This window comes from Abramis brama (genome assembly GCF_963993115.1).
Source record: "Abramis brama genome assembly, chromosome: 1".
NCBI classification, from domain to species: Eukaryota; Metazoa; Chordata; class Actinopteri; order Cypriniformes; family Leuciscidae; genus Abramis; species Abramis brama.
In genome coordinates this window covers 40,948,671-40,971,170 of record NC_139963.1, presented here as the reverse complement: position 1 = coordinate 40,971,170, position 22,500 = coordinate 40,948,671, and the positions used below count along the sequence as shown (strand labels likewise).

Sequence of the window (22,500 nt, the reverse complement as noted above, 5' to 3'; positions counted from 1 at the left end):
AATAACTAGATTAAAAAGTTCGTCGAGACAAACTTTAAGTTGGCTTGAGAAAGTTTGTACCGGAAAGTTTGAAGTTTAAAGTAGTTTGAAGATTAAAGTAGTTTAAAGTTTAATTTAGTTTAAAGTTTAAAGAAGTTTGAAGTTTAATTTAGTTTAAAGTTTAAAGTAGTTTGAAGTTTATAGTTTAAAGTTTAAATTAGTTTGAAGTTTAAATTAGTTTAAATTAGTTTAAAGTTTAAAGTAGTTTAAAGTTAAAAAGTTGTTGGGGGTTTTCTAGTGGGTTGCTAAGGTGTTCTGGGTGGTTGCTAGGCAGTTGCTAGGGTGTTATGGGTGGTTGCTATGGTGTTGCTAGGTGGTTGCTAGGGTATTCTGGTTGGTTGCTAGGCGGTTGCTAGGGTGTTCTGGGTGGTTGCTATGGTGTTGCTAGGTGGTTGCTAGGGTGTTCTGGGTGGTTGCTATGCTGTTGCTAGGTGGTTGCTAGGGTATTCTGGGTGGTTGCTATGCGGTTGCTAGGGTGTTCTGGGTGGTTGCTAGGGTGTTCTGGGTGGTTGCTATGATGTTGCTAGGCGGTTGCTAGGGTGTTTTGATGGTTGCTATGGTGTTGCTAGGCGGTTGCTAGGGTGTTCTGGGTGGTTGCTATGATGTTGCTAGACGGTTGCTAGGGTGTTTTGGTGGTTGCTATGGTGTTGCTAGGCGGTTGCTAGGGTATTCTGGGTGGTTGCTAGGGTGTTGCTAGGGTATTCTAGGTGGTTGCTAGGATGTTTTGGTGGTTGCTAGGGTGTTGCTAGGCGGTTGCTAGGGTGTTTTGGTGGTTGCTATGGTGTTGCTAGGCGGTTGCTAGGGTGTTCTGGGTGGTTGCTATGATGTTGCTAGGTGGTTGCTAGGGTGTTTTGGTGGTTGCTATGGTGTTGCTAGGATATTCTGGGTGGTTGCTAGGGTGTTGCTAGGTGGTTGCTAGGGTGTTATGGGTGGTTGCTATGGTTTTACTAGGTGGTTGGTAGTTGTCACAGATGGTTACTATGGAGTTTTTATAGTTCTTAGCATGATCTTGGCATGATTTAGCACTTAACTAATCGCTATTAGCATGTAGCTATTCACTGCTAGCATGTGTAGCATGTTGGAAGTGCTGTTTGCTAGCATGAGTCAAAAGAGCCAAACCTCATCTCTATACGATGTTCTGATACAGAGATATAGGTCTTGCAAAACGGTTGCTAGGGTACTCAGGTTTGGTTGCTATGGAGTTGCTTGGGAGCTGGAAGCTTTAAACTTAAGAAGTTTAAAGTGGTTTGAAGTTTAAAGTAGTTTACGAGTTTTTGAGTTTTGAGTTTATAAGTTTAAATGAGTTTAGAGTGTGTGTGTGTGTGTGTGTGTGTGTGTGTGTGTGTGTGTGTGTGTGTGTGTGTGTGTGTGTGTGTGTGCGTTTACTTATATCACTTTTGGGTACATTCACCAGAATACACACCGGTAAACTGAGGACCACCCAAAAAATTGAGGACATTTTGTATGTCCTCATTTGTTTGACTATACAGTGGCATTCAGCATGCTCTAAAATGGTGTCCAGGCTTAAAATCTCACTTGTCCCAAAAAATCACTTTTAAGTGATTTGTGTACCTGAAGTGTGTATGCCCCCCCACTAAAGTGTGTATAACACAGCGCCCTCTAGGAGTACTGCACTTCCGGAAAAGATACACACTTCGGGGATTCTGACCAATCAGAGCGCAGGAAGCTACTACGAGAGCGGGAATTCATGATCTGACCAATCAGACGCCAATACGTCATCAACAAACATGGCGGAGGCAAAAAAAATCATGATTAATGAATGAATTGACAGAAAATTATAGATAAATTCCCAATAATTAGTATTTAAATAAAAATAGACTAATTTGCCCTGAGCTGGAGCTCTCGCGATTTATATGAGCATGTTTCTAAACTTTAATCCTCGCAGTTTTGCGCTCGCATCAGAGTCTGCTCTGTGTGTGTGTGAAGATCGCGCTGCTGCCCCGCACCCTATACAGAGACTATACGTTACAGCACGTACAGTAACTTACATAGGAGTTTGTTAATCATATAGGAACGAGTTTGAAGCGGGGAAGGGACAGGCACATTACGTCATGTGAATTTAAAAAGTACATATTTCCTTCCAAAAGCGGATCGAGGGACAATTGTTTAAATCTGTCAATATGTGTGATGATTTATTCATCTGAGTTTGTTCAATAAAAATACACAAGCCACAAAAAGATGTGAAAACATGCAAAAATCGCTTGCTTTTATGAGTGATTTTATTTGTTTTAAGTGTTTTCTCCTACTTTGCGCTCTGCCGTTCCCTGTCATATTATGAGCGATTTCCCTGAGCGGCCGCCGCCCCTCCCCCACCCACCGAGCTGGAGTCCGTTACCACAGCAACACATTCACTTACAGCAAACATTCTTATTATATTATATTATATTATATTATATTATATTATATTATATTATATTATATTATATTATATTATATAGAGGAGATCAGTTACAGCAAACATTCTCTTTATATTATATTATATTATATAGAGGAGAGCAGTTACTGCAAACATTCTCTTTATATTATATTATATTATATTATATTATATTATATTATATTATATTATATTATATTTATTGTATTATATAGAGGAGAGCAGTTACAGCAAACATTCTCTTTACATTATATTATATTATATTATATTATATTATATTATATTATATTATATTATATTATATAGAGGAGAGCAGTTACTGCAAACATTCTCTTTATATTATATTATATTATATTATATTGTATTATATAGAGGAGATCAGTTACTGCAAACATTCTCTTTATATTATATTATATTATATTATATAGAGGAGAGCAGTTACTGCAAACATTCTCATATTATATTATATTATATTATATTATATTATATTATATTATATAGAGGAGAGCAGTTACTGCAAACATTCTCATATTATATTATATTATATTATATTATATTATATTATATTATATTATATTATATTATATTATATTATATAGAGGAGAGCAGTTACTGCAAACATTCTCATATTATATTATATTATATTATATTATATTATATTATATTATATTATATTATATTATATTATATAGAGGAGAGCAGTTACTGCAAACATTCTCATATTATATTATATTATATTATATTATATTATATTATATTATATTATATTATATTATATTATATTATATAGAGGAGAGCAATTACTGCAAACATTCTCTTTATATTAACGTATATTATATTATATTATATAGAGGAGATCAGCTACAGCAAACATTCTCTTTATATTGTATTATATTATATTATATTATTATATTATATAGAGGAGATCAGTTACTGCAAACATTCTCTTTATATTATATTATATAAAGGAGAGCAGTTACAGCAACAATTCTAATGATACTATATTATTATATTAATTATATTACAGTTTTTCTCAGTTGCTTTGGTGCATTTCTCAGATCACAACTAAAATTCTTACTTGTTCAATCTCCACATTATCTACTTGTGCACCTCATAAAAGCAATTTCTCATTCTTTTGAACAAATTGCAGTACATTCATGCAGTTGATTATGTGCAAATGTATGCTGTTTCTTACATTATTAATTGCTTATGTCATGTTTATAAAAATGTATTATACTGGTTCTCTGTTGAATAGTCTTACCCCACAAAACATATAGGCATTAGTTCCATAAGTCATTAAATGCAGAATTGGTTGAACTAGTTGTCATAAACTGTCAAACATATTTTCTATACAATTCTATTAGACTTTTTTTGTCCTGAATTGTTGAATTGCAGAGGTGAGTTCTGAATTTCACTAATGAAGGGGAATGTAAAGCATTAGATCAATCAATGATCAACCAGTTCTCTATAATAGCTCAGAGTGCATCTCATGAAGCTTCATCTGGGATGCATACAGAGCACAACACGTTACACACTCTGAGAGAGGAAGAACAACAGGGTGAACAGCCGAGAAGAAGAAGAGGAGCAAGGATGTGTGGTGGAAGGGTAAGGAGGTAAAACAGAGGAACAGGCTAAGATTGTGTGTTTCAGAAGAAATAAGTGCCATTATTGTAGATCATGTTCTCATTCATGACCTTATGGCCGAGGCTGGATGAAGGGTGCAGCCGAATGTTGGGAGAACAACCGTGTGTCTTCAATCATTCAAGCGTTTGTAGACAGAACAGGTGTGTAATCAGACAGTGTTCACTCTACTGCACTGTACTGTTCACCATAAACTGTAGACTTACTGTAATGCTATAGGCTATTACAGAAGTCTACTTGCATTATACATTATACAGTAAATATACTTGATAGAGACACGTACATACAGTATATGTGTGATAGTCTTGTTTTTTATATCACAGTGCCACTGTACTGTAATCTTTTGTCAGACCAACAGTAAAAGTGCATATGTGAATCCTGTCCAGTCTCCTCTAGAGTAATGCGTATATGTGTGCTGTTTAAATTTATATGTCATTCAGATACAGTGCAGTATTTTGTATTTTCAATCATTGTCATCAAAATCGTAGCCATAGTTTACATCTGAAACTAAGCATTTTGACATTCTTGTTTGTGAACAATGACACAAGGATATGTTCTTTGATATTGTACTAAGGATTTTGAGCAAGTTACAGGAGTTTGATGGTAGGCTAATCTATTGTGTTCTGCTGTTTGTACGAAATGCACTTAGGTACTGGTGTGCAAATCTTAAGGATGATTCAATAAATGTACTAAAGTGACTGATAATAACTGTTAATAGAGCAGTTACAGCAAACATTATGTAACTGCTGTCTCTCTCTCTCTCTCTCTCTCTATATATATATAGAGAGTCTCTCTCTCTCTCTCTCTCTCTCTCTCTATATATATATATAGAGAGAGAGAGAGAGAGAGAGAGAGAGAGAGAAAGAGAGAGAGAGAGAGAGAGAGATAGAGACAGCAGTTACATATAGTCATAATACAAAAGAAAAAAAGTGTTTAAAAGAATCATGAATCAAGCTGACACGTTTAAATGTTTGTTTACAGATGTATTTTGTTCTTACTTTGATTTTAAAAGCCATTGGATCTACACTAACCCTAACCCTAACCCTAACCCTAACCCTAGCTCTGTCTCTGCCTGTCAGACTGACTGAGATCTGCTCATACTGTGATCAGCCGCCCTTCCCCCACAGCACTGACTCTGATCGCGCGCGCGCCCTTCCCCCACAGCACTGAGACTGATCGCGTGCGCGCCCTTCACCCACAGCACTGAGACTGATCGCGTGCGCGCCCTTCCCCCACAGCACTGAGACTGACTGCAGAGTGAAAGAGATGAGATGAATGAACTAACAGACTGACCAGTGACAGAGAGATAGGTAATCAGCAGTGCTGCTCAAAAGATGACAATCTGTTGTGGCTATGCGTTTTTAAAGCACTTTTACATTGTCTAACAGCTTCTCCGCCCTTTAATGTAAATACCATTCATTTATTAAATACATAAAAAGATAATGCTGTTAAATTACACGTTAAAGTTTAATTTTGAGCCTCGAAATAATCCACACTCCTTCCCCCTTCTTAACTCAAATAAATTCTGAAGTAGTTGTGGGACACTGATGAAATGACAACAACACAGACAAGTGCAGAACTGGAGATATACCAGCTCATATCAGCCCTGCTGTATATTTGCAGACATCAATTTACTATTTTGATTAATGATATTAGTAGAAAATAATATGCCTGTTCAAGAGATCTAGGTTGCTCATTTAGGCATTTTTTGCTCTTTTAAACCTGTGTTTGTACGCACATGCGCAGTGGTTCCTAGTTCGAGGCGGGTGGATTCGTTTAAAAGTGATCATGTGCTCTGTCCACTAGAAAAGACCGGAAAAGACACTCTGGAAAGACTCACTTCACCACAGGTTTTTTTGTTTTGTTTTTTTTTAGTTTGAAGAAAGAGTACTGTGATTAAAACTGTGGAAAAAAAGATTCTTGCCATCAGATAATGTTCTATTAGGTTAAATAAATGTAGTCACAATTTCAACGTGAAATCCAAATACGTAATTACGTCATTTACGCAAGTCTGCGACCGTGGATGTGTTTTCCCGGGAAATGCAGACACGTGACAATGGGACGCGAAACAGACGACGACAACCCCCACCACGCACGCATTAAAGGCTAAAGGTGAGATCTAGACTTGTCCTCAAAATGCATGATAACTAAATACATTGTGAAATATGAAAGTTAGTAAGATGTGTTTATTTTAGTTGTTTAATTATTTTTTCCTTAGGGTTTTATTTACTTCTCGACTGTATTTGAGTTTGCTTCTAATATGATGATTTGCTGCAATAAAGAAAAAGTTTATTGCCAACTTGTAGGCAATGGCCAGTAAATAGAATTTTGTTATTTTTTATATAATAGTACTTTAGATTCTGCAAATTAATCTAAACAACTGAGTCAGTGATAGTCTACTAGCCTATATCATTGTTTTTTTTTTTAATCAAAAGTGTTGTCAACTATCAACAGTAATTTGTATAAATAATGAAATAATGAATTCCATTTTTTTATATCATTATTATTTGATAATTTTTATTTTATATAATATTTTTTATTACATTATATGCCTGTTCTTATTATTATTTATCTTTATAGAGCTTTTTTGCCCAATGCCAGTACATAGACACTTTATAGTATTTTTATTGTGTGTGTCAAATCCAAAGCAGACCAAAAGCACATTAAAAATAGCCCCTATGAATCTAGCTGGTTACTGACTGAAAATCTCCCATACGCTCTTAAATCAAATATGAATATACAGTAGATTGATGTCAATTGTGGTCACAAGGCACACAAGAACTAATGGTTTTTGGCATCATTGACATTGCCTTTTTTATCTAAATGCCTGTTGTTGACTGGTCACATGTGCTGTCATTGAATAGAGCTCTGTTGATATAATATAAAGATATACTTTAGTGTTTAACAGAAAAAAACACAACACAGGTTTGGAACAACATGAGGTTCAATTGAAACAACAATTAATATAATTGTATGTTAATTATGTATGTTTTTGGGTGAACAATTCCAGTAAGATCAACAAGATTTTTTTAAATATGCTTATTTATTTCATTCACCTTATATTTATTTTATTTATTTTTTTCAGTCATTTCAAGAAAGAAATTCAGCATGCTGGGAAATAAAAGGCGTAAAAAACCTCTGCAGGACGCTGAGCATCACATTACCTGTGAAACCGACAAGCCTGGGCTTCGAGAGCAGTTCATCAGCAAATATAAAGGCAAGTATAAATTACTAAGCAGTTTAGTAATAACGTTAATCTACAAAACTGAGAATTTAATGTGAGGTGAGTCATATGGTTGTTAGGCCAACTAATATCCATGTTTCACAAGTTAAACAAAACCAGTTACATTTTTGCATTTCTGGTTCCATCAACCCAAAGTCAATGTTTATTTGCACATTCTGAACCCAGTTATGCATAATAAGCCGACAGTGCATGTGGTCATGTAAACGCAGACTAAGGTCACCATAAACAGCATAAGCATAAACCAATCGACACAGATAGATTTTTGCCCCTTATTTGCAGATTTGCCCGGCATGTAAACACATTAACCTCTGTGTTCTGTGGCTTATTGAAGGGAGCATGTGTGATGTGTGACAGGAAAGTGTCCTTATTTTGGATTAAAGCACATCCAGACAGAGCGAGTGTTTTCTTGACCCAAGAACCTCTTAAAAGTATTCTCATCTCGTTCAGAAGTGGTACAGTCAAAATCCTGCACCCGATACTGCATGAGAGGAGAATATGAGTCTGGAAGTTTTCCTCTGAAATTCTGGAATACTCTTGGGCTTTATTTAACATCACAACTGACATGACATATGAAATACACAGTCAGATAAACGAATGGTTAGGTTTTGACGTCATTAACCTGATTTACTTATAAAGTAGTGGTTTACGTGGTTATTGGTTTGCATGTAAACCTGGATAATGGATTATTTCAAGAAGGTGATTTTATTTTGTTATCAGCGTATCGGTGTGCATGTAAACATGATCAATGGGTTTTGGTTAAATTCCTGAAATAAGATCCATGGTTAGCACAAGATCAAGATATTTTCACGCTTTACTCCACAACATAAAATAGTAATACTCTCTTGTGTGTTTTTTTTAAAAGCCTTTACTTGTCTGGTAAAAGGCAGTTGTTAACAAGTGTCTAAATGGGAGACGGGTTGTCTGGGACATTAAACGTCATCAGCTGAACAGATTAACTCATCTAGTCACTTTCACAGCCTCGTTGTGTTTATAATCGCACTCTTGCAAACTATTCTAGGTAGATGTAGGGATGGGGATGTATACATCACACAATCAGTCAAACATGCATTATAATAATGCAGAAACATTATAAATATTACACAGGGAGATGGATTTTAAAGCTTTAGAGTTCCTGGAGGCACATTTATCAACAAAAAAAAAAAAAAACTCTATACTTTTATCTAAACTATAGAAGCCACATAAAACATCCATATACCACAAAGAAAAACTACCTGAAAGAGATGCAAATAATAAACAAACAGAATTGTCTTTTAAAATAATGCAACACAGTTGTTGAAGCTTCATCGTAAGGAAGTTGAAGTTGGTCAACCGTGGTGTAGTTTATAGATTAACTTTAGCTTATTTTCTGCAAATCCCAGTGGGTTTTTGTGGAGGAAACCAGGGGATGTTCAACTACTACCGGGTTGGCCTGCAAAAATAGGTTTGTGTAAGAAAATGTATGTAATTTTAACTGTATAATTTTAAGACTTAAAAGTATAATGTAAAGTATAAAAAGCAAATCATGCTTTGAGATTAGCCTGACTTTTGACTATTTTCCTTAAGTAATTTCCCTTTCACATCGTATAATGTACGTCATATGGTAGAGAACTTTTAGTAATAAAATAATAGTTGACATTAAAGAAACTGCAGCTAATGTATTTCTCCTCTTTAGAGCTTTCTTCCGACCGAACTGAACACTACACTGAAGCTGAGAACACGTTCCTGTTTGATTTTCAGTGGCATGGCAAAAATTGGTGGTGAGTACAGAACTGGTGGATTGATGTAGTAAGGATGCTAAAATATCTGGAACTGTAAAATACTTAGGATGTGTTCATACCTGGAGTTCTGTTCGCTTGGTTCGTTTGGTCCGGGTCCGCTTAGTGTTCAGATTGGCATTTCTATTGTCAAACCTGTTATGCTTGACCAGTCTGTCCTTTTTAGGGTCACATCTTCCTGTTTTTGGTTCGTTTACATGTCTCTGGGTCCATGTTACATTCTTTTTTCATTCGAACCGCACCAGAGTTCGTTTGGAAGCCAACTGAGACCTATTTATTCAGCATCTGGATCCTCTTGTTTGGTGGCACCAGGTTTCAGATGGCAGTGTTCACACTTATTCAAATTAACCACACTAACAGTCTAAACAAACATGCCAGGTGTGAACACACCCTAATAATTAAAATTCAACATGAACTGACATTAAGAGTACTGAGTGCAGTTTCCTTGAGTCATCTAAATTGGCTTTCCCTGTATTCCCTAAAGAGAACAAAATGATTAATTTTAGATGCCTTTATCTGAGAGCTGAGAGGATGTTGCAGTGCGCCATTTAATCTCATATATCATATAGATCAGTGGTTCTCAGACCCTCCTCTCTGCAGATTCTGTATGTCTCCTTCACCTGACACACTCAGTTGAGTTCATAGAGCTGTGTTCTGATGATGAACTCCTCATCTGAATCAGGTGGATTAAAACACCAGACATACAGCATATGCAGAGTGGTGGGTTCCCAGGACTGGGGTTCAGAACCACTTATAATAACTGTACATGTCTAGCTAGTACTGAGTGGTCATTTTATGTCTTTATAGCATGGATGCATCTAAAGAAGACTCGTCCTTGGGAAGACTTATGTAAATGATGAAACCAGAAATACTTGCAAAATGAGAACCGTTGAAGTGAGCAGAAAACCTCACCTGTGTCTCTTTGCTGTACGAGACATTCTACCAGGGGAGGAAATCACTTACAATTATGGCGACTCAGATTGGCCATGGCGAGTCAAGGTACTATCAAGAAAATGCTAAAGAGATTAATCAGTAATTCTCACAAATCTCATAATCTTAACTCTCATTCTGATTAGTTACCATGTGATTGTGGTCTCATATTTCTCAAGCCTTTGAATAAAGCATCAGCAGAATCCACTGATAAAAAGCCAGCCAGCAGTTTGGGTCTGCAGAAATCGGTAAGTCCACTTTAAAACATCTGTATCATTATATTATTGACTCTTTCAGCGTAGAGTTGTGTGTGAAAGAAATGATAGATAACGTGTAGGACAGCTAGAGGAATGAACATGAACAAGTTTTTCTGTCCTTTACAAATATTCTGATTTTGATATTCACTGGTTTCTTTTCTGACATCCAGCCCCATTGTTCAGCTTCTGTTTCTTCTCCTGAATTGGACAAGGTGAACAGCAATGGTCCATATAAGCAGTCAGGCAAAGCAATAACATCAATGAATAAAACGGTAACCATCTCATACATGCAGCAACTATCTACTGATGTTTACTGCCAGCTAGTTGAAAGTGCAGTGAGTGATTTCTGAGAAACACTATTGATATTTGAAATCGACACCCAAACAGACACACCCCTCCCTTCATTGCTCGGCCCCCAAAATAATGAACACGCAACACAGGCAACCACTAACAGCTGGCGCTCAGGTGTTCAACTCGAAAAGATCTTTATCGCTGGCAAACCATAGGATGCTTTTTAAAGGTTTGGTTTTAGTTGATTGTAGGTGCATATCCACTTCATCCAGCACACGTGTGTAATAGTAGTGGGAAGTTCGGATCATTTTACTGACTCAGATCTTTAAATCTCGTTCATCAAAATGAACAAATCTTTTTTCAAGTTATTTCGTTCATTTCAGCAGAATGTATTTAAAATGTTACATGTTAGCCAAATTCCCCAAACACATCAAATGTTGATCGCATTTAGAATAAGAAAAAAATTGCAATGCAAGAAAAAGGCCATATTATGAGAAACAGTTAATTTATTTATTTGGGTCTTCAGGCTATGCATTCTGTTAGTTTACCTCACCTCCCGATCTAAGCCGTTCGATCATCCCGTGATCCTCATAAACTGAGCTTTGCAGTCTGTAGTACCAGATACAGTATTGATTAGTTCACGTTTCGAGTCTATCGACTTTGGGTTCAAGTCATTCGTGCATCACGTGACAGCCCCATATAGGCTGAGCTATGCAGTCGCTACCGGATACAGAATTGATTAGTTCATCTTTTGAGTTTTCGTGGACTTGATAGGTGAACTAATCATTTATCTTTCCGGTACTGACAGCATAGCCTCTGTGGGACTGACCGGAAGAACGAAAGACTTGGACCCGAAGTCTCGAGAGATGAACTAATCATTTCTGTTTCCAGTACAGAACCCATGGGATGTTGGGCATGTGCGGTCAGCGCAAAATGAACGAATCACTCTCTGAGACAACTCGGTAGTCCCGAGTCATATTAAAGATTCGTTCATGACGACCCGTCACTAGTGTATAAACGCTTCAAATGATACAAAATTGTATTGCCATTAGAAATGTACTTATGTACCCACACTTATGTAAAATGTACCCACAATTAAAACAAACAAACTAAAAATGACTTGGATGGTATGGAGTAAATGTAGCGCCTTACTACCAACCTCTGCTAGTTAAGTATAGTTATTGGTTCAGAGTTTAAATGTCTGACTCTGAACCAATGTAACTATTAATGTGACTATTGTCACAATTTGTATGTAAAGTTTGTATAAATGTTTGTTTAGAGTTTTTATTTTATTAATGATCTTTGCTTTGAAATGTGCAAAACATTTTTTGTTCACTCCTACAGTGTGTTTGTTCTTGTCTGAAATGGGTGCCACAGTTTTCAATATTGCTAATGTACATTTTATTCTTGTTTAAGCTAAATACCTCTTTATATATCTGCAGAAGCGGTTTCAATCAAGATTGGCAAAATTAAGACAACATCATGAAGATTGCTATGAACGTTTTAACAGAGCAGAAATTGAAAAGGAACACAAGATTGCTAAACAGCAATCACAAAAAGTTTGTTTGGTGAGTAATATGTGAACATAATCACACTATTCTGTGATCAACGCCTCAGTCAATTAACGGTTAATTATTTTATTATTCATTTATTTTATTAATTAACAGTTTGCTTAGTCCTTTTGCTTTTAGACCTTATATTTTTATTCAAATTATATTTCAAGCTGTCACAGTCATCCTCAGTCGCATCCACATCTGATGCACCCTCTTCATCGGCACCCTGTGCTTTGTCCACCTCTATAATGGCCTCATCAACCTCATGCTCTCCTGCCCTGTCCTCATCACCGTCACCAGCTCCTGCGCCACCCATGCCACCTTCATCCTCGCCTGGGCAGCCTTCATCATCATCATCTTCGCCTGGGCAGCCTTCATCATCCTCGCCTGGGCAGCCTTCATCATCCTCATCCTCGCCTGGGCAGCCTTCATCATCCTCATCCTCGCCTGGGCAGCCTTCATCATCCTCATCCTCGCCTGGGCAGCCTTCATCATCCTCATCCTCGCCTGGGCAGCCTTCATCAGCTTCGCCTGGGCAGCCTTCATCATCCTCGCCTGGGCAGCCTTCATCATCTTCGCCTGGGCAGCCTTCATCATCCTCGCCTGGGCAGCCTTCATCATCTTTGCCTGGGCAGCCTTCATCATCCTCGCCTAGTAGGCAGCCTTCATCATCCTCATCCTCGCCTGGGCAGCCTTCATCATCCTCATCCTCGCCTAGGCAGCCTTCATCATCCTCGCCTGGGCAGCCTTCATCATCCTCATCCTCGCCTAGGCAGCCTTCATCTTCATCATCCTCATCCTCGCCTGGGCAGCCTTCATCATCCTCATCCTCGCCTGGGCAGCCTTCATCATCATCATCCTCGCCTGGGCAGCCTTCATCATCCTCATCCTCGCCTGGGCAGCCTTCATCATCATCATCCTCGTCTGGGCAGCCTTCATCATCATCATCATCCTCGCCTGGGCAGCCTTCATCATCCTCGCCTGGGCAGCCTTCGTCATCCTCGCCTGGGCAGCCTTCATCATCCTCGCCTGGGCAGCCTTCATCATCCTCATCCTCGCCTAGGCAGCCTTCATCATCCTCGCCTGGGCAGCCTTCATCATCCTCATCCTCGCCTAGGCAGCCTTCATCTTCATCATCCTCATCCTCGCCTAGGCAGCCTTCATCATCCTCATCCTCGCCTGGGCAGCCTTCATCATCCTCGCCTGGGCAGCCTTCATCATCCTCATCCTCGCCTAGGCAGCCTTCATCATCCTCGCCTGGGCAGCCTTCATCTTCATCATCCTCGCCTAGGCAGCCTTCCTCTTCATCATCCTCATCCTCGCCTGGGCAGCCTTCATCATCCTCGCCTGGGCAGGCTTCATCTTCATCATCCTCGCGTGGGCAGCCTTCATCTTCATCATCCTCATCTTTGCCTAGGCAGCCTTCATCATCCTCATCCTCGCCTAGGCAGCCTTCATCATCCTCGCCTGGGCAGCCTTCATCTTCATCATCCTCATCCTCGCCTGGGCAGCCTTCATCTTCATCATCCTCGCCTGGGCAGCCTTCCTCTTCATCATCCTCATCCTCGCCTGGGCAGCCTTCATCATCCTCGCCTGGGCAGGCTTCATCTTCATCATTCTTGCCTGAGCAGCCTTCATCTTCATCATCCTCATCCTCGCCTGGGCAGCCTTCCTCTTCATCATCCTCATCCTCGCCTGGGCAGCCTTCATCTTCATCATCCTCGCCTGGGCAGCCTTCATCTTCATCATCCTCGCCTGGGCAGCCTTCATCTTCATCATCCTCGCCTGGGCAGCCTTCATTGCCTTCCTATGCGCAGCCTTCATCATCATCATCATCATCTTCTCTTGCTCCACCCTTATCTTCACTCTTATCTGTGATTCAAAATCGCAGATGTCTGAGACACTCTCATTAAGGGAGGTGGGTAGATTAATTTGCTTAATTATTGGGATGGTCTGGCTGTATTGCACTTGTAGAACTAACAATAGATTATATGAAATTATATATTATTTATATTTGTTTGTATTTCTCCTCTTCCAGATATCCTCTTTAAGGCCATCAAGAAAAAGACAGGTATGTGACTTGCCATGTGATACTTTATATGCTCAATTTTTTTGGCATAATTATGACTTTGCTTGCCAGTATCCACAATGCGATGAAACATAATGTTACAGGAACCACTGCCTTGAGTAAGTGTTATATTCTCTCATTCAGTATTCAGGAAGTACCGTCTGTGACACAGACTACAGCGATGTCACAGACTACAGCGATGTTGACCAAACATACCAAAAATCAGCTCAGATGAATCGGATGGTAGTTCTTCTGGACATGACATGGTCAAAAATGGCCAGACACCTTGAGTTTGTCCATCGCAGAGGGAACACTGCAGCTGGCAAAAATGAGTAAAGTCCTAATGGCCATGGAGAAAGGAACACTGTCTGACTACAAAGGAAAGATGCATCTGTCAGTATGAACTACACGCGAAACTTCATCATAGTTCATAAAGGACACTATTTTCTTGAAACCTTTGCTCACTTCTAAGCCGACTGGTGTGTTTAGAGCACACAGAGGTCGAACTCTTTTCCTGCCCTGGGCATCATCATCTTTAGGTTTCAGAGGACAGTTTTTGATATGTTTCCAAAGGCTACGCTTGTTATAAGGCCCTTGGCAGTAAATGCAGTGAATAAATTCTTTGGCTCTTTGTCTATTTTTTGAACGGTAGTAGGCAATCATCTCCCCATGTCCTTGTCTCACCACATCTGTGTTGTGGGCAAAGTTGCCCCTTTTTCAAAGGAGGTTCAACTGTACTCGTCTTTCTTTGGAATGTTTTGGAAATGCTATTGCCTTTACAACCCCCACTTCGTTGCGATGGACAAATTCAAGGTGTCTTGCCATTTTTGAATATGGCTTAGAGCAATTAAGGCAATACTGCTTCTTGTACGCCTTGCGGAGTTCCGTCTTTGGTGATGGCATTGACTGAATAAAAGTCTTATCACCAGACAAGGTGTTTGTCTCTTTAGATTGGCATTTCATCTTTTTTGGTGATGGTACAGTCATAAATTGATCAGATGAACTACCTGCCTCGTTGGGAGATGTTGGATGTATCAAAGCACTTTTGACAATGTCATGTCCAGAAGAACTACCATCCGATTCATCTGAGCTGATTTTTGGTATGTTTGGTCACATCAGACCCCATCCTGTTGAACAAGTGCTCTCCCAGCTGCTAATGGCCATGGAGAAAGGAACACTGTCTGACTACAAAGGAAAGAAACTTGATGACATTGAAATTGACCCAAATGGTACGAGTATACTTGGACTGTCTGTGTGTATCTGTTCTTTACATATTTGCAAAACAATGTATATGTTACCGGCAAAGTGTGTAATCCGGAATTCTATAGAATGCCCTAGGTAATGTAGGTAGGTAACTTAGGTAACCATCAGGCATTCTATACAATAACGGGATTTCACACTTTGCCGGTAACATATATAATCATGTCACAGATGGTAAGTATAAGCAATAAAGTGTAAATTTTTTTGTCAGTGAATTATTTAGAGCAACTTGAGGCCCAAGGTGATTCCATGTCAAGTGATGAGGAGGATTACAGTGACCTATCTCAGAAAACAGCACCAGCAGAGACTGATCAACTTGTTCAATCTGATCAATCTGTTTCATGGGAGGATCAAGGTAAGAAAAATCTCTAAACTACACAAACAACAATAATCAAATAAACATGAATCAGCTCCATGCAGCAATATCCAGCCAAATGAAAAAAATATACACATTAGGACACATTAGTCTTGATTTGGTCTTTACTCACCAATTTAGTTGTAATGAGAATGTGTAATGAGTATTTACTTGTTTTTAACTATTTCATAGGTTCTTCAAACGCTCCAAAAAAGAAATGGGAGGACAGTGAGGTAAAAGCAGTAGAGAGACACATGATGAAGTTCATCAAGACATACAAAGTTCCTGGTAAGCAAGACTGTGAAAGATGCATTCACGCAGAGCCAGAAGCTTTGAAGCAGCGAACATGGACTGGTGTGAAAAATTATGTGCGGAACAGGATCACGACTCTTAAAGAAAAGGTGGTTTGTAGGGTGGCACAAACACTTTAACACTTTGCACATTATGCTCTTTTTGTAAGAAATGGAGCTAAATTAAAAGAAATGAGGATATAGGTGTAGAAATATTTTGAGGATGGAATGAAACAGAATATAAAGTGCAAAGTTAGAGTATAAGAAGGCTAATGAAGAAGTAGAGGATATTAAGATAGTCAATTTTCATTATTCAGTTTTCTTTGTTCAGTTGCAATGAAGTTGGATGGAATGTCATGTTAAACTTTTTGATATTTCTGTCATAGAGGGAGGAGAGAATGTTAAGAGGATAAAAAGGGAAGAGTGAATAGGTGTGTTGGACATGGGCCGTGGCTGGATGTAACCGATCGGTGAGAGTTGCAGTGTGCAGGCGGGAGGAGCTGAAAACAGACACGTGAGTCGGACACTTTCTGCTTCCCGTAGTGACGCAGAGCCAGAAGCTTTGAAGCAGCGAACATGGACTGGTGTGAGAAATTATGTGCGGAACAGGATCACGACTCTTAAAGAAAGGGTGGTTTGTAGGGAGGCACAAACACTTTAACACTTTGCACATTATACTCTTTTTGTAAGAAATGGAGCTAAATTAAAAGAAATAAGGATAAAGGTATAGAAATTAAAATTGAGAGACGCTCACGCTGTGTTTGCATACTTTACCACAGCTGAAGTGAAATAAATGCATTATTTGCCAAATACACAGATATTTCAGAGACATTTTCATGCAATACATGTACTGCTTAATACAGCATCTGTTTGTACAAGAATAAAGTTCAACATAAGCCTAAATACCGATGAAGTGGGGTCTACATTGTATCAGTTTTATTTGGATAAACATGACAATATAACAGCGTGACTACATGAAAGGGGATTTCACTGTTATAAAAACAGATTTGTGAGCATTAGTGGAACTAAAGGTGTGAGAATTAACTCTTAATCATTGTGTTGCAGTGGATTCGGCCAATCGTGGATCAGTTGTGTCGTCATCAGAGCTCATGAGTCGCTCTGGAGAAGCTGCGCTGGCTGAGTCCTCCTGCTCTCCAATCGCTCTCGCCGTACTCTGATACCATACGTCACAGTCACGGGGCTTCGCTGTCTGAAGTCGGACACAAGTTCTAACCGGCATGCACTGCTCAAGTCAGCTGCTGATCGGTCTGCGCAGCGCTGCATGAAGTCCAACAAGCCTAATGCTCTCCTCCCTCTTTACATCCCTTTACATTCTCCTCCCTCTTTACATCCCTTTACATTCTCTCCTCCCTCTTTTCATCCCCTTTACATTTTCTCCTCCCTCTTTACGTCCCCTTTACATTCTCCTCCCTCTTTACATCCCTTTACATTCTCTCCTCCCTCTTTACGTCCCCTTTACATTTTCTCCTCCCTCTTTACGTCCCCTTTACATTCTCTCCTCCCTCTTAACATCCCCTTTACATTCTCTCCTCCCTCTTTACGTCCCCTTTACATTCTCTCCTCCCTCTTTACGTCCCCTTTACATTCTCTCCTCCCTCTTTACATCCCCTTTAAATTCTCTCCTCTCTCTTAACATCCCCTTTACATTCTCTCCTCCCTCTTTACATCCCCTTTACATTCTCTCCTCCCCTTTTACATTATCTCCTCCCCTTTACATCCTCTTTACATTCTCCCCTCCCTCTTTACATTCTCTCCTCCCTCTTTACATTCCCCTTTACATTTTCTCCTCCCTCTTTACGTCCCCTTTACATTCTCTCCTCCCTCTTTACGTCCCCTTTACATTCTCTCCTCCCTCTTTACATCCCCTTTATATTCTCTCCTCCCTCTTTATGTCCCCTTTATATTCTCTCCTCCCTCTTTACGTCCCCTTAACATTCTCTCCTCCCTCTTTACGTCCCCTTTACATTCTCTCCTCCATCTTTACGTCCCCTTTACATTAGGCTTGTTGGACTTCATGCAGCGCTGCACAGAACGATCAGCGGCTAACTTGAGCAGTGCTTGATGGTTAGAACTTGTGTCCGACTTCAGACAGCGACGCCCGTGACTGTGCCATAAGGCATCAGAGTACAATGAGAGTGATTGGAGAGCAGGAGGACTCAGCCAGAGCAGATTCTCTAGAGCGACTCACGAGCTCTGATGATGACACAGCTAATCCACGATTGGCAGAGTACACCGCTTGACAACGATCACGTGCGTTTCATGTTTCTTCTCACACCTTCAGTTCCACTAAGGATCACAAATCTGTTCTTTATAACAGTAAAAGCTCTTTTCATGTAGTTCTTTTCAAAATAAAACAATGTAGACCCCACTTCACTGGTATTTAGGCTTATTTTGAACTTTATTCTTGTACAAACAGTAGTGCATGTATTGAATGAAAATGTCTCTGAAATATCTGTATCTGGAAAATAATGCGTTTATTCCACTTCAGCTGTGGTAAAGTATGCAAACTTAGCCTGAGCGTCACTACGGGAAGCAGAAAGTGTCTGACATCACATTCTCTCGTCTGCACACGGCAACTCTCACCAATCGGTTACATCCAGCCACAGCCCATGTCCAGCACACCTAATATAAGGGATGAATAGAGGGAGTAAATGTAAAGAGGATGAAAAGAGGGAGGAGTAAAGCGGGTAAAAAGAGTGAGGAGTAGAGTTAGAGGATGAAGAGGAGGAGTAAAGAGGATGAAAAGAGGGAGTAGTAAAGAGGGTAAAAAGATGGAGGAGTAGAGTTAAAGAGGATAAAGAGAGGGAGGAGTAAAGCGGGTAAAAAGAGTGAGGAGTAGTTAGAGGATGAAGAGGAGGAGTAAAGAGGGTAAAAAGAGGGAGGAGTAGAGTTAAAGAGGATGAAAAGAGGGAGGAGTAAAGGGTAAAAAGAGGGAGGAGTAGAGTTAAAGAGGTGAAGAGGAGGAGTAGAATTAAAGAGGATAAAGAGGGAGGAGTAAAGCGGGTAAAAAGAGTGAGGAGTAGAGTTAAAGAGGATGAAGAGAAGTAGAGTTAAAGAGGATGAAAAGGAGTAAAGTGGGTAAAAAGAGGGAGGAGTAGAGTTAAAGAGGGAGGAGTAGAGTTAAAGAGGGAGGAGTAGAGTTAAAGAGGGAGGAGTAGAGTTAAAGAGGATGAAAAGGAGTAAAGCGGGTAAAAAGAGGGATGAGTAGAGTTAAAGAGGGATGAGTAGAGTTAAAGAGGGAGGAGTAGAGTTAAAGAGGGAGGAGAGAATGTAAAGGAGGAAGTAGAGAGATTTTGAAGAAGGGTGGATGGAGGAAGTACAGAGGATAGTTGGGCACTGAGAATCATTCCCACCTCCAAGTTAATTGATTTTTCATTGTTGTTCTTTTAAAAAAAAGAATAATTTGAAGTTCTGTCATTAACTGCAATGTGCACTTTCAACACAATGTGTCCAAGACTGTTAATATTAAAGAGTCATTTAATCGGAGTGTGTGTCACTAGAGTCCCCAAAGAGTCGTTCAATTGGAGTGTGTGTGTGTGTCACTTGAGTCCCCAAAGAGTCATTTAATCGGAGTTTGTGTGTGTCTCGAGTCCCCAAAGAGTCATTTAATCGGAGTGTGTGTGTGTGTCACTAGAGTCCCCAAAGAGTCATTTAATCAGAGTGTGTGTCACTAGAGTCCCCAAAGAGTCATTTAATCGGAGTGTGTGTGTCTCTCTAGTCCCCAAAGAGTCGTTTAATATGAGTGTGTGTGTGTCACTAGAGTCCCCAAAGGGTCATTTAATCGGAGTGTGTGTGTGTCACTAGAGTCCCCAAAGGGTCGTTTAATCGGAGTGTGTGTGTCACTTAAGTCCCCAAAGAGTCATTTAATCGGAGTGTGTGTGTCACTTAAGTCCCCAAAGAGTCATTTAATCGGAGTGTGTGTGTCACTCGAGTCCCCAAAGGGTCATTTAATCGGAGTGTGTGTGTGTCACTAGAGTCCCCAAAGAGTCATTTAATCGGAGTGTGCGTGTCACTCGAGTCCCCAAAGGGTCATTTAATCGGAGTGTGTGTGTCACTAGAGTCCCCAAAGGGTAATTTAATCGGAGTGTGTGTGTCACTCGAGTCCCCAAAGGGTCATTTAATCGGAGTGTGTGTGTGTCACTAGAGTCCCCAAAGAGTCATTTAATCGGAGTGTGTGTGTCACTTCGAGTCCCCAAAGGGTCATTTAATCGGAGTGTGTGTGTGTCACTAGAGTCCCCAAAGGGTCATTTAATCGGAGTGTGTGTGTCACTAGAGTCCCCAAAGAGTCATTTAATCGGAGTGTGTGTGTCACTCGAGTCCCCAAAGAGTCATTTAATCGGAGAGTGTGTATCACTATTTTTATTTGTATAGAGTTTTTTTTGACAATTACTACACTTTACAGAAGAACATGCCTAATGTCTTAACCCCAGTGTGTAGCCAAAGATGACTCTGATGAGGAAAACTCCTTAAGATGTTTTTGTGATAATGATTAGTTTACAGTCGATGCTAAATTAACTAGAGGGATGCAGCCGGTGGTCAGTGAAAGGTTCTCTGCCATGAAGTGAAGTCCGTTTTATTTCTATAGCGCATGATACAATACAGATGGTTTCAAAGGAGCTTCACAGACATAAAATAACTTGCAAATGTCAACAATTATGAAATGAATAATGTAGAGCTGTTTTACAGTTGAAATTAAAGACAATAGTGTTATTATTCAGCTCAATTCTGTTCATCTTTTGCTTCTGATAGTCAATCAGTCAAATCAATAATATTTCTGAATGTTAATTGTCATTCCCCAACTGAGCAGCCAAAGGCACTTGATCTCAAGCTACAAATCAGACAAAAAATGTAGGCTACCCATTTACAGTGATCTTGCAGAAAAGAAGAAACCCAGTTTACTCTCTCACACCTGTATCTCTGCACTAGCTTGATTTCACTGTCCAGTATTGGAACTTTGAATTGTAATATTCTACTTCTGTCTTCTTAGGATAAATAATATATAACATCTCAACAATGTCCTGAAAGTATACCTTAACCAGAGTATGTGTATCACCATGGTCCTCAAAGTATGACTTCATCAGAGTTTGTGTTTAATGTCCCCAAAATGGACATAAAAAATACTGTCCCTAAAGTGAAGGCAAAATGTCAGGTCTTTAAGGAAGGCTTTTATTGATAAAATCAAGTGATAATTGTGATGACAGCTTCTCCAGAAGTGCAGTCATATCTTTCTTTTGTCTCTAGACCCTTCAGAAAGGGGTGTCCCTAAAGGTAGGGTTCCCAGTCATACGTCCTCACATTGTGGTTAAGTAGGTATGTGTGTGTGTGTGTGTGTGTGTGTGTGTGTGTTCACACACACACACACACACACACTCAGAGTTTTTGAGTTTAGAGTTTATAAGTATATAAATTGATGAGTTTATAAGTGTAAGAGTTTTTGAGTTTAGAGTTTATAAGTTTTAAATGAGTTTAGAGTTTATAAGTTTTAATGAGTTTAGAGTTTATAAGTTTAAATGAGTTTAAGAGTTCAGAGTTTATTAATTTATGAGTTTAAGAGTTCATAAGTCTATGAATTCATGAGTTTATAAGTTAATTAGTTTATAAGTGTATGAGTTTAGAGTTCATTAGTTTAAATTAAATGGGTGAGAGTTATGTTATAAGTTATGTATGTTAGTTTAAAGTTTAACTTAGCTTGAAGTTTAAATTAGTTTAAAATAGTTTGAAGTTTAAATTAGTTTAAAATAGTTTGAAGTTTAAAGTTGTTTAAAGCTTAAAGTAGTTCAAAGTTTGAAGTAGTTTAAAAGAACTTCTTTAAAAGAAGTTGCTAGAAAGAAAGAAAGATTAGTTAGAAAGAAAGATAGATTAATTAGAAAGAAAGATGGATTAGTTAGATAGAAAGAAAGAAAGTTTAGTTAGAAAGAAAGAAAGAAAGAAAGAAATAAAGAAAGAGAAAGAAAGAAAGAAAAAGATTAGTTAGAAAGAAAGAAAGAAAGAAAGAAAGAAAGAAAGAAAGAAAGAAAGAAAGAAAAAGATTAGTTAGAAAGAAAGAAAGAAAGAAAGAAAGAAAGAAAGAAAAAGATTAGTTAGAAAGAAAGAAAGAAAGAAAGAAAGAAAGAAAGAAAGAAAAAGATTAGTTAGAAAGAAAGAAAGAAAGAAAGAAAAATATTAGTTAGAAAGAAAGAAATAAAGAAAGAAAGAAAGAAAGAAAGAAAGAAAGAAAGAAAGAAAAAGATTAGTTAGAAAGAAAGAAAGAAAGAAAGAAAAAGATTAGTTAGAAAGAAAGAAAGAAAGAAAGAAAGAAAGAAAGAAAGAAAGAAAGAAAAAAAAAGAGAAAGATTAGTTTCTCATTAGATTAGATTAGCTCATATAGTATATAGAACGGCA

General features: G+C 38.8%; 2 protein-coding genes across 3 annotated transcripts in view; one reads left to right on the top strand and one right to left on the bottom strand.

Moving 5' to 3' along the window:
• Positions 1-22,500, bottom strand: part of LOC311081249 (uncharacterized protein) — a 228,645-nt gene that overhangs the window by 180,911 nt on the left and 25,234 nt on the right.
• Positions 4,962-16,916, top strand: LOC311066922 (uncharacterized protein). Of its 2 annotated transcripts, XM_084088392.1 has the most exons (11): positions 4,962-7,292; positions 8,992-9,076; positions 9,902-10,093; positions 10,204-10,272; positions 10,452-10,553; positions 12,015-12,140; positions 14,164-14,196; positions 14,338-15,422; positions 15,665-15,808; positions 16,001-16,209; positions 16,485-16,916. In XM_084088392.1, the coding sequence occupies exons 3-8, from the start codon at positions 9,974-9,976 to the stop codon at positions 14,527-14,529; spliced, it is 642 nt and encodes a 213-aa protein (XP_083944518.1). In that variant the 5' UTR covers positions 4,962-7,292; positions 8,992-9,076; positions 9,902-9,973; the 3' UTR covers positions 14,530-15,422; positions 15,665-15,808; positions 16,001-16,209; positions 16,485-16,916. The 2 variants fall into 2 exon arrangements, with proteins under 2 accessions (XP_083944518.1, XP_083944517.1); XM_084088391.1 differs by having other exon boundaries at positions 16,001-16,916.

Coding starts and splice junctions, on each gene's coding strand:
- LOC311066922 (XM_084088392.1), top strand. CDS start 9,974: ATGAGAACCGTTGAAGTGAGCAGAAAACCTCACCTGTGTCTCTTTGCT. Junction 10,094..10,203: donor ATTGGCCATGGCGAGTCAAG/GTACTATCAAGA, acceptor ATATTTCTCAAG/CCTTTGAATAAAGCATCAGC. Junction 10,273..10,451: donor GTTTGGGTCTGCAGAAATCG/GTAAGTCCACTT, acceptor TCTGACATCCAG/CCCCATTGTTCAGCTTCTGT.